At 35.3% G+C, this 12,815-nt stretch overlaps 2 protein-coding genes across 2 annotated transcripts; one reads left to right on the forward strand and one right to left on the reverse strand.

Annotated features, from left to right (window-relative positions):
• The first annotated feature begins 550 nt into the window (after positions 1 to 550).
• epsilonCOP (coatomer subunit epsilon) lies at positions 551 to 4,019 on the forward strand. Its single transcript, XM_013314581.1, has 7 exons — positions 551 to 682; positions 1,062 to 1,253; positions 1,561 to 1,652; positions 2,423 to 2,579; positions 3,070 to 3,181; positions 3,329 to 3,444; positions 3,793 to 4,019. Exons 1-7 carry the CDS (start codon positions 581 to 583, stop codon positions 3,919 to 3,921), a joined length of 900 nt encoding a protein of 299 aa, XP_013170035.1. The 5' UTR covers positions 551 to 580; the 3' UTR covers positions 3,922 to 4,019.
• Positions 4,020 to 4,312: 293 nt separating this feature from the next.
• Positions 4,313 to 10,679, reverse strand: LOC106119255 (collagen and calcium-binding EGF domain-containing protein 1). Its single transcript, XM_013314170.1, has 9 exons — positions 10,531 to 10,679; positions 6,820 to 6,948; positions 6,602 to 6,750; positions 6,294 to 6,439; positions 5,886 to 6,042; positions 5,670 to 5,767; positions 5,419 to 5,588; positions 4,653 to 4,795; positions 4,313 to 4,499 (listed from the first exon to the last, which is right to left on the reverse strand). Exons 1-9 carry the CDS (start codon positions 10,677 to 10,679, stop codon positions 4,333 to 4,335), a joined length of 1,308 nt encoding a protein of 435 aa, XP_013169624.1. The 3' UTR covers positions 4,313 to 4,332.
• Positions 10,680 to 12,815: the final 2,136 nt, after the last annotated feature.

Consider the following 12,815-nt stretch of genomic DNA (forward strand, 5'->3'; position numbering starts at 1 on the left):
GTATTTACTCGTATATACATAGGAATAATTTTGGCTAACCCACATACTAGGATTTGGCGTATGAATTACGCACCACGAAATCCAAAATTGTTTGTTGAACTTAAATTAAAAACTTAATATGATTAATAAGTTTTGTTTTATGTTATAAAGTTTACACTTGCTTAAACCATACATTTCGAAGACTTCTAAGCTCACTTAGAAGTTAAGATATTTAAAACTTAGGAAAGATGTATTGTTACCCCATTTTGAATTACAATAAGACAAATTTTAGTTCATTTACACTTGGAGAAAAATGGAAACGATCTTTTTTTATCCTTCTTTGGCTTTGATGAGTAGTTAATCAAATTAAAAGATAACCTCACTTTCTCGTGGTTATTTACCTACTTTACGAATAAAGATTTTTTTTTTTAGTTTCAATAATTTTTGAGATTACCCTGAAAACATGTTTTTTTATGAGACCTGTAATAAAACCTAAAGATAATAAAATAACACATAGACTTAAAATACAGAATAATCATTTGTTTCAAGACGAAAATTTTGAAATGGCTACACTACTTTCAACTGTCAGTTATACGTCAAAATGGCACGTCAGCAACAAGATGTTGATGAGTTATTCGATGTTAAAAATGCTTTTTATATTGGAAATTATCAACAAGCTATAAACGAAGCGCAAAATGTGACCGTGAGTTTTATTTTAAATTTAAAAAATCAATGTTAACACTTCCTACTAAATGTAAAATATCAGAAGAAACTGCCATGACGTGTTTTCATGTTTTCACTAAAATTTGACAATTAAATGTTGATTTTTTACTGAAAGTAGACGGAAACTTAAAGAAAATAAAGTAAAAACAACAGTGAATTAATACAATACATTAATAAAATTAGATCACATCATAATATTGTTATTGCTCATCTCTAAGTAAACGGCTTCTGTCAAAACCGTTCCGCGATCGCCCTGCTCAACACACAATAATATTGCTCAATAATATGTCGAGTAAACTTTAGATTAATAGTCAAGGGTTCACATAGCCGCATACATTGATAACCTATTATATTTTCAGCCTTCAACACCTCTAGTTGCTCTCCAACGAGATGCATTCCTCTACCGGTCCTACATCGCTCAGGGCAACTTCCGCATCGTGATGCAGGAGCTGAAAACAGCAGACCCCATGCTGCAGCCGCTGAAGACACTTGTGGATTATCTCTCACCGGGAGCAAATAAGCCAGTTATTGTCGCTGATATTGATGCCAGGGTAAAAACACAGCTTTGAAAAACTACATACATCAGTATTTCAAACCCTCTGTGATCTCTATAATTGATTTAGCTTTATTTGTCCTACCTAGCCAATAAAAGTGGAATGAATTAAAATATCACACATTGATTGGTAGGAAAAAATAAGTAATTACTAGTTTGTTGTAAGGAATGTCTATAAAACTATAGTAGAAATTAAAAATATCTTTTTTAGTAAATATTTTAACTGAAGGTCTTTATTTCAGTTAACTGATTGCTGTTGAATATGTTAAAAGATAATTGTTAATATTATTTATTATTATTTCCAGGTGGCGAAGGGTACAGAACTTATAAATGATATATTCCTGCTGGTCGCTGCAACCATCTACTATCATGAGGATAATTATGAAGCAGCTTTAAAGTAAGACTCGCCTTTTTTTTATTTCAAAAGGTGGCAAGGCAAATGAGCGAGCGGCAACCTGAAATCGCTGAAATAGCAAAGTGACCGTTGCCCATAGACACACGCAATTGCATATCCATTGCCTACCTTTAATCGACGGAGGAGAGGATGCACAGAAAGAAAATATTTTCCCTTTCCATGCAACGCCTTTCGCCTTTAACATATTAAATTAAAACTGAAAAAAAAACTAATTTACAAAATATATGTATTTGTAACATGAGCCACTATTCCCATTGAAGGTATAAAATATGCAAATAAAGAAATCTCATATTGCATAGTCAAATCTGGATAAGTGAAAAATTCTATGAACGAGAGTCATTTTCCCAAGACAATATCAACAAGCTAGGAGAAAACACTCCATAAGCGAGAAAAATATGTTGCTATTTTATTACTTTTTGTTTTCATATGAAAATTTGTAACAAGCATAATTAGTACACAAGATAGTAAAGCCTATAAACGAAATAATTTTATAATCAACTAGCTCTCGCTTGGGACTCCGTCCGGGTGGATATAAAAAAAACTTAATATATAGATAAGTTAAATAAAAAGCAGCTCTTCAAGGCATAAATTCGAAATAAAAAGAATAGATAGTATCCTATGTCCGTCTCCTGGCTGTAAGCTACTTCCTCACCAATTTTCAACCATATTGGTAAAGCCGTTCTTAAGTTATAAATAGTGTAACTAACATAACTTTCTCTTATATGTAAAGGTGTTACTTTTAACTATTTCAGAATCTTACATGGATCTGAATCACTGGAACTGCGTTCGTTCACACTGCAGTGTTTGTTGGCTATGAACCGACCGGATCTGGCCAAGAAGCAGCTCAAGTTGTTAGAAGATGATGGTACACTAACACAGCTGGCACAAGCTTGGCTCAACTTGACACAGGTAAAGTATAGTGTGTTCTTCCGTTATTGATTGCAGCAAAATAAGTCATTTGAATTTTATTATTGTGCAATATTATATGCATAAATTCTTTGGGTAGTATTGCTTGTATCCCATTTATAAAACAGAACATAACTATAAATAACTTAATTAGTCGCCTATGTAATCTTCTAGACTAATTTCTACATCTATTTCAAGTTTCAGCGAAATTTCTTAAGGCATTCTCAGTATTTCTATTAACAAATATCCATCCATCTTATTAGTAAGATTAATATTCAGTGCCACATACATCCCAAAATGAGTTCACTTTTATAAAATGCTAGTGGTCTAGCGTTTTAGCCATTTTCGTACATCTGCATTTGTAAGGTTTGTTTTAGATGTTTTTGCCTAATTATACTCATTGTACTTTGAAAATATACAAATATTTATGCAGGGTCAGATGCTTTTGACTAATTATTCTGACTTTACTATATAAAAATAATATTGTATACAGGGTGGTCCGGGAGTGCAAGACGCACACTACAGTATCATGGAGCTGTCAGAGAAGCTGGGCGCGCTGGGCGCTGGGCCCGCTGCTGTGGGCGCCGCTGCTGCTGCTTCTAGAGGTTATTTATTTTGGGAACTTTCGAATTTTCATGTCATGTTTTCTATTGTTGATTTCAAATACCTTAAGTTACTTTTTTAATGTATAATGGTTAATTTTATTTTTGGTTTTGTAGTATGATTTGTTGTATGTATGTGTTTGTGTGTAGGTATGTGGGAGGAGGCGGAGCAGATGCTGCGTGAGGCGCAGGCGCGAAATCCTCACCAGCCGGAGCTGTTGCTGGGTCTAGCTATCACTGCTGCTCACAGTGGCAAACCCGCAGAGGTACATACAGAACACTTTTTTATATAAAGTGTAGATTTTTATGTTTTCTTTGTAATGCTTAAATTAAAATAAAAATTACAACATTGTGTAAAGTAAATATAAGAAAAATAACGACCAGACCAATGTGTCATCCAGAATTCATCGATCCTACTAATATGTAAATGTGATTGTTTGGATTTATGGATGGATGGATGTTTGTTATATAAAGATCCCCAGAACGACTTAACGGATCTCACTGAAATTTGGCATAGATGTAGAACATAGTCTGGAAGAACACATAGGCTACTTATTAAGTTTGTAATTCCGCAGAACTTTATAAACTTATTTAATTATTTCCTATATCAACAGGTATCATCTCGCTATCTGGCTCAGCTGCTGGACTCTCACCCTGACCATCCCTTCAGCAAGGATTACAATGCCAAGACCAATGAGTTCAAACGTCTCGCCGCACAGTACCAGCCCTCCGTCCCCACATAGATACAAGCCAAGTACTCGTCATATTACAAATGTGGTCAGACATGAGTTGATTTAAATTCCTTATTATTAAGAAATAACAATTAAATTTATTGTAATTACATATTTGTTTTAATTCAACATAATCACGCCTGTAACCCAAAGGGGTAGGCAAAGACCACGTATTGTTGGGCGTGGTCCTGAGACATATCTCGGTTTCGGATACTCTTAATAAATGTTTAATTATTGTATTATTTGAAAATAAAAATTTTCTATCCGTGTGTGTAGAAAACGGACAAGAAAAAAATATACTTTTAGTATTGTTCCTAGTAAGAATTTGTTTTTTTTTTCATTTTAAGTTTGCCCTAGCTGGTGGCGAATGACGGGAAAATTATGTAATAAATAAAACTTGATATCCTTTTAAGTTATGTAATCCTAGTAGAAGCTATAATCATAGTCGGTGTCTGCGTCATCATCTCCCGGGCTGGTGGTGTTCGCGAGGAGGTGGAACTGGCGCAGTTTGTCGTCCATCTCTGCCAGGGAGGAACGCGCCGCTATCCACTCTGTGGTTGACTCTGACTGCTGGATCGCGCCGTTCAGACCTGGATAGGAAACGTACTATCATCTCGGACATAAACTTTATATAGAAATCGCACGTGACGCTATAAAAAAATCATCTTTGGACCTGCAACATGTGATCAGCTAAGCCACCAAGTGCCAACTCTTATAGTACTTAGTTCCTAAATTGTGGTTACCGTTGGGCGAAATCTCGACGCGTTCATCAGTTTGGTGTACAGGTGGCGCTGTGTACGCCTCCAGCTCTTGCTCCGTCTCACTCTCCTGTTTCTCCTGCTTTCTCTGTCTGCGCCACGCCTTCTGCAGGTTGAAGCGCTCCGGACTAGGAAAATATATTTTGGTGTATCGTCAAGGTTATGTTTAGCAACGACCAATATTAATGATATCAGTAATCAACGATTATTTTCGTGTAATATAGAAATGCTCAACATTAACTCCAATCACGAGCGAAAGCAACTCGACTTTGATCGAATCGAACCACTAAGAATCCGAACTGCAAGAATTATGTTTAGGCTATTTTTACCCTACGTACGTAGGGCGTCAAAAATATTAAAGACTCATTTGAGTGTTCCCCTCCACGGAAATCTTTAGTAAAAGGCGAAAGATTTATACGTTTTGAAGGGAAACCAGAGTGACGACAATTTTTCTCCGTAGCGACTTCATGCAGATTTGAAACAAAAACATATCGCGATTAACATTCGTCACAGCGACATCTAGTGTCAACTTCATGATAAGAAAATATGTAGAGTTTTAAGCATTTTTTATAACATGAAAAGAACCAGCTATTTTTATTTGTTTTCTTTTATTTATTAATATTTAGTTTTAGCAGTCCGAACCTGGACACATTATTTTTGTTGCGTCCGTTCTTTATTTGTTTATATCAGTAGCGCCATCTATTACTTTACTGTGAAAATATTCAACAAAACTTGAAAAGTCATCACTCACTGTTCACCCTCCTTATAAACGCGAGCTTCAAGATTACGAATGTCGTGCCTGATGTCTGCTATGAGGAGCAGCATCAGGTCCATGGAGCCTTTGGGCCCCCTTGACCCCCGCGGGCCTCTAGGACCCGTGTCTCCTTTTGGTCCCTCCATACCCGGCGGACCGGGTGGCCCCTAGAATTGAAAAGTCCAACGAATTTTTACATAATGAAGGAATTAATATTTATGTTATGTTTAAAAAAAAGAACTACTAACCCTAGGGCCTCTTTCGCAGCGACAGTAACCGCCCTCTAGCGGCGCGGTAGAATCCAGGACCCGGTAAGTGAACGTGCCCTCCGCAAACCTGTCGCCATCTAGAAGTATTTTTCTTTTCTAATTCGAATCATAATATGTAACCAACGAATCTTATTAAATCATAATTTCATCGTCATCATATGTAATGTTATTTTTTTTTTCTCTCGAATTTCTTACCTTCTCCCTTAAGTATGGGGTTCTCTAGCAGACTTTTGAGCGCCTGTTGCGTGGCTCGCAGCTGGTCACCGAGTTGACGTACGCGGCGCGACAACAGCGTCACCGAGTCGCACGGCGCGTAGCAACGTGATGACGCCCGAACTAGCGGTAGCGGCTCCTGGGGATATTAGATTTTAGAGAATAATACAGCGATAGTTATGTCATCCTGTTATCTTTACCAGACTCGAAGGTATGGTTAAAGTAGCATTTGTCAGTGGAAATACATCGTTTGAATAGTTAAATAAATCGGTAGCTTATCTCAAGAAGCAGTAATCCAAGTAATTAAGTGGTCCTTAAGGGAATTCTTAAGGGTAATCCCTTAGGAGGGGGGTCCCTTAGGATGTTAGGGACAGCGCGTAGTTTACCCACAGGTATGGCGAGCGCGAGTCTTCGCATGCATTTCCTGCCGTCAGGTGCGAGGATGAGAGGTGGTGGGCACTCGCAGTGGAAGCTGCCTGGATCGTTCACGCATTGCTGCTCGCACCCGCCGTTGTTCTCCAAGCATTCGTCCACGTCTGAAAACATCAAATAGGACCCTGTTCACTGAATTATGAAATACTAGGATCTCATAGACTACAGTAGTGTGTTAACAGAAAGTAAGTCTGTAAGAAAGATCACCGCTCTCTTTTAAGCTGGCTAGTGAGAGAGTGAGATTGGGATGTTTTGTGGTGACATACCGACGCAGTAGGGCTGTAACTTCCTGCGATAGTTGTTCTCGTGGAAACGGAAGCCGTCATGACAGGTGCACCACACACGTCCGCCGCGAATATTGCACGCCTGTTCGCACAACTTTAAGCTGCACGGCTCCACGTTCTTTGGAATGCATCTACAATGAAACACTTGTTTTATCTTACTTATGATTGCCTAGTATATAATGTTCCCAATAGTTCGTTACCGTCCCGCGATGTGTGTGTAAGTGTCGCAGCAGTGCAGGCGGATGCACTGCGCTGGCGCGCCCTCCACCTGGCAAGTCTCGCGGGACCGCAATAGCCGCGCCGTTGGGCACACTACGCCCGCCTCCGATCTGCACCAATTTAATTAGTGTAAACATTGCTCTCCTCAATCGGGCAAAAATGAATGTCTCTCAATGACTGAGTAATTTTCTAGTACTCCTTTATAGCGAAGAAATATGTGTTATTTTGGTTACTGATACAGTGCGTAGTAAAATGTCTTTTTATTATCTTAATCATTATAGCTACAGCGATGATGACATTTTTATTTTATAGTTGGTTGGAAAACATGTCAACTATAAAAAATACAGTTCTATGAAAAGATAAAACACCCTAAAAAATTATAAAACAAACAGTGACGCTTGTTTGCGGTCAAACAAAGAGCACGCACTATGCGTTTTGTATGAAAAGGCGCGTTCTTAAAGCCACAGATCTGTATTTTTACGTACTATATCATGGTTCGTAAAACGCGCGTTAATAAACCGCACCTTCAAACCACCTAATGTGTAAATGCTTGAGTTGTTATAAAAATAGTTGGTTATTATCACGACCGCTGTAACTCCGGTGATGTCACTGGAGTGAACTCATCGCTTTTTTGCACCATGATTTATTTGTAACATTTAAAAAATTTCACACTTTTGTGCAGAATTGTACACATTCTTTTACGCAATCATATTTCGAAGGGACCCTTCAATTTCTTCTGCACACATCATATAATAGCCATATATATATATATATGACCATATATGACCACTTAAGATATCTGATAACGACGTAAGACTTTATGAACAATTAGCCCCAACATTGTGTCATGCAAAATTTTTCCTTAGCGCTGATTCGTTAAAAAAACATCGCGTTTTGACCGCAATATAAATATCTGGCTACATAGCATTTGTTCTGTTTAAAATGTTTAATCTTTTCAACATGCATTGCGCCTGTACAAAGTTATTATGAATAGTAACTTTGAGACAGTAACCAGTAACCGCACTAATCAATACAACTTTTATTTATCTATGCGTCTATCAACAATCAAGATGAATGTTTTGCGATATAATTAACAATTTAAAAGTGCTTAAAGTTAATCTTTAATTCGTGGAATCGAGTTAAAATGCAGCGTTTACTATTTATAGCGACGTATGCATGAGACGCAAGCGCAAGCGCGGGTTTTGCGTTTCATTCATCAGTCGATCATTGAACTCAACACGTACTACAAAAGCTACCTCTTTCATGTGCCCACGTAATCTTATGAAAATTTTTAAAAGCTTGCAGAACTTATATTTATCTTACTAATATTATAAATGCGAATGTTTAGATGGAAGGTATCTTTAGAAAGGTTGTTCTCGATGAAATTTGGCTTACGTATAGAACATAGTCTGGAAGAACACATACTAATTATTAATTACGTTTTTTAATTCCGCGCGGTCGGATTCGCAGGCGACAGTTAATTATTAAATAAGACAGGATGTGAAGTGGACTTATCTTCGCATTTCTTCTTAACAGTATGTGTCTATGGTAGGCAAAGTTCTAGTTCTTTTCTCCTTTCTAACATTTTCTTATAAGAAAAATATATTATCCTAGTTGAGTAGTGGTCGCTTAAAAGTTTAATATCGACCATAATTCTTAAACAAAGATTTTTTTCGTCCGATTCCTGATTAAAAATAGATTTAAGCACTTTTGAACATTAACTGTGTCAAATAACGTTAACAAAATACAAAGTTTTTACTTCACGTATCAATATGATTACTTAATAACTTAATACGTATTTCTACTTAGGTAAGGGGACATTTAAAATCAGAGGAATCTGTATGTCCGGTAGTATAAAGGGGACGTTCAACTTACATAAGTAATATGTATGAAGATGATTTGCAATATCTCAATGTGTACTTCCAAGCTCTCTAATCATAGGTCGCTTTCACATTTAATGCATCATTACTCAGCATTGTATAACTAACATTTTATAATTAACAATAATTCCTGTTCACGTAATGTCATCAATTTTTTTGTACGAATACTTCGTAATATTCTGAACTTACGCGCCTAATTTTACACCGAAAGATCCTTAAAGAAACAAATTTTTTTCTCCTTCAATGATATTTTTTTTAAATGTTTTAAAACAATAACCTTTTTATAAAACTTTTTTAAAATAATATTTTGTTTTAATTATGACGATATTCCACTGAATACTATTGTTATGTTGACCACAACGTCGAACATTTAAAGAAATTTATGAAATTATTAGTACAAAATAAAACAGATATTTAATGAAATCTCTATAAAGGAAACTATGTATATTTTTATACATCTGTCGCAAAGACATATTTAAATCATTAAAGTAATTAAAATGCAACACATAACTTCAAGTAAATAAATAAACATAACGTTAACAATTAGTCGTTTCTTATACAATATTGCCATCCCTCTCGTTCTCTTTCAACAAGATGAGATAGCGATATGTTTTATCCTGGTGTTGTTGCAATGAAAACACACGATCAAACTATGCATTGTATTCACACATATCTTAGTAACCAGCTCGTCAGACTGGATGCCACAATGGCGCTTTATATCAAGTGAACTTGAGTTAAAAGCTTTGTTAAATTTATCTTGATGTATTAAGCCCTTAATAGTTAAGTAAGCGATAAGTACTGACTGATAAAAATCTACTAAACTTTTAGTCAGTTTTAAAATTAATAAAAAAATGGAACCCACCTGAAGGCCTTCGATCAAAAAAAAATTAAAAATCGAAGCACCAAGGGCGGAGTTACGCGGTAACACACATAAAAAAATACGGACGAATTCATGACCTCCTTCTTTTTGAAGTCGATTAAAAACGTACTTTAATTTAGTTATATATGTATTTAGTTCTATTTTGTAAAAAAAAGTAGAATAAAATATATATAGAAATCTGGAATTATTAACTTATTTTATGTACCTATTCTCTTTATGTACAATTTTGATAACAATGAAGGTTTGTGTGTATTTATCTTTTATATATTCGTTAAAAATGAAAAATCCTAGATAACTTTTCATCCTAATTTATGTTATATTATTATTATTTTAAATTAATTTAGTTTAGTAATCCAGAAAGTGCTGAAAACTTTTCTTTAATTTTTTTTCATTGTTTTATTTTTAATTTCTACACATTAATTATGATGCACACATTTCATTACACGAGATTTTACAATACAAAAAAATATATATTTCCTTTGTAACTGAATAAAGTAAGAAAATAAGATAGTAATTGTAACTTTTTTATTATTTTTTTAAATTTTTCAGAGAATGTTTTAACGCTTAAATATTGGTCACTAATAAAATTATGCAAGTAATATTAATGGTGCGAAATTAAAATTACGTAAGTAGAGTAAAATATCCGCATTTTTTAAAATACACAATGTTGTATAAATTAATATTCTGGATGTAATCCAAGAAAAATGTCTTCATGTACTTTGTAAATTCGCGAACAATTTTACAACAGACTTCCGCAAACTGAAGGATCAAAGAAAAAGAATTCCTTGACTCATATTTTATTTTAAGATCTTTGTCTAAGTAAAACTTAGCAACCGCGAGAAATATTGACTAGGAGTAAATATTCTTTGATCGATAACTTTTTATTCATCACATAAATGATCACTGAACTAGGGTGATGGGTGATCACTCACACATCGATAGCGTCCTCGTGAGTGTAGCCGTCGTCAGCGTGGTAGCCGTTCTCAGCGTGGTATCCTCTGTCGTCCTGGTGGCAGAGTACCAGGGCGGCAGCGCACAACAGGAGCGCGGCGCAGGCCGCGTGCTCGACCGGCGCGCGCATCGCGACTGCGGTTCTGCGCCCGCGCGGATATGCGTTTCGATAGTGATATTCAAACTTTATTGTTTTTAACTTTTTTTTATTTTACTGAAAATAATTTCAACTGACAATTTTTGCTTAATGTTAATATATTCTGTTAAAATTCATTACCCATTTTTTGTCTTAATGATGTACCTAAGTATATATTGTACTTGTGTTTGATTAATGAAAGAACTGACTGAGTACAAAAAAGTAAAAAAAAACTATTTTAAATTAGACTCGTCTTTAAAAGTGCAGTATTAAATTACATTTAGCGATTCACTGATTAATCCTGAGCTAATAGAGTGCGCAGACGCACCGCGACCCATTTAGCGTAAGACGATGCTTTGATAAGCAATACAGAGGACTATTCATCAATTAACTGCAAGCATTATTAGCAAATTATATTCCCTCTACATTTACAACTGACAAATATAAAGCTTTTCTATTAACGATCTCTAACTCATTAATTAGTTTTTACAGATAATTTGACTAACGTTAAAACTCCAATTGTGTTCATCTGTTACTCTTTGAACAAAGACTTTTACCTACTTATACTTCTTTGAAAATCAACAAATACTTTTGTCCAAGTACACAACGTAATTACGGTGTCTATTTATCGTAATAAAAAATCTTTAATAAGTTTGACAGGCACTGTCCGGCTAGAGTTCTCGAAATAGACTCGATGCGTGGCGTTACAGTAGGCAAGAGTCGTTGCTGATTCCATGGACGATCGTGCGTGTTACGTTTCGGGTGACCATACTATTTGCTAAAAGATCTAATTATTTAAATCTATGAAATTAATAAAAAAATCTCAATGTTCCCTTTCTCTCTTGTGTGTCATATTTTGGCTTAATTGTACAGAGGCACTTACAACCAGTTTCTAAAAGATATGTCAAATTGTTCGTTTACTTCTTAATACTGGTCTCCTTGACAAATAATTCCCTTGGTACACAAAACAAAATAAATTTTAAACTGTTTGTCAAAATCATCGTGACGTCACTGCGATTTACAAGATGGCGGAGCAAATTTAAAACAGTTGAATTTTTGAAAATTATTATATTAGATATGGAATGTTAAATAGTTTAGTTTTAAGTTCAGCTAATATTATTTATTGCGGAATAGTGTAGTTAATTAACTAAACAAATAGGGATATTCATTATTATAACTTGCATTTTTAATTATTACAAAATTATTTTAGAAAGTACTGAAAGTTTGAGAAGCAGTGTTCCTTCGATAGTGTTATCTGCTGACCGAAATTATGCACTCCGTTGTGATACATTGTTTTTATGAATGTTTCATTATGCAATTAATTTATCCGACTACTATGATCCAGGACTTCCGGGGGAGTGCAATTAAGACGCAAAATACTTGGTTATAGGACAAGAAAAATATTCAAACTTATAAATTAAAAACCTAAAATACTGTAATACGTACCAGACGCCATTTTGTGGAATTTCTCGCTTCTTCAAAATACTATATTACTCAAGGATACTGTAGCATTCTAATGGATTTTTTTAAAACTGATATATAAACACGGCTAAACACTCTCGTATATTCGTCCGGTGGCTGTACCGACTAGTTTCGAGCCCATCGGGGGTCCTTCATCAGGATGAGTGGTACTGGTATTATTTTGCGGACGCGGCCCGTCGCTCACTCTGAGTGAGAACCACCGGATGAATATACGTGAGTGTTTAGCCGTGTTTATATATTAGTTTAGTATAATGTCTCACGAAAGTTTGAATGATTTTTTTTTATTTTAAATCGATCTTATAGTTTTGAGATTATAAATCTGATTAACTAAGATTCCTGGTCTCAATGCAAGTGAGGCCACACTAGACGTAATCCGGAGATATATGGTTTGTTTACACTGGCGCAGCTCAGGGCCAGATCCCGGCGCGGCCCACTGCCACACTGCCGGTTGTGCAATATGTACACTAACCTTTACACATTTATTTTTAATCTTCTATTATCTGTAACATAAACAATACTGGCTGATTGCGAATTCTTTTACGGTGAGTTTCAACCGAAAAAAATAAAAACAAAATTCGTAATCCACATTATTGTAAAAAAATATGTTTTTTTTTACAAATATCAGGCAGTGGAAGAAAATAAATGGTT

Source organism: Papilio xuthus, unplaced genomic scaffold (genome assembly GCF_000836235.2).
Source record: "Papilio xuthus unplaced genomic scaffold, Pxut_1.1 DF827461.1, whole genome shotgun sequence".
In the NCBI taxonomy this organism is placed as follows: Eukaryota; Metazoa; Arthropoda; class Insecta; order Lepidoptera; family Papilionidae; genus Papilio; species Papilio xuthus.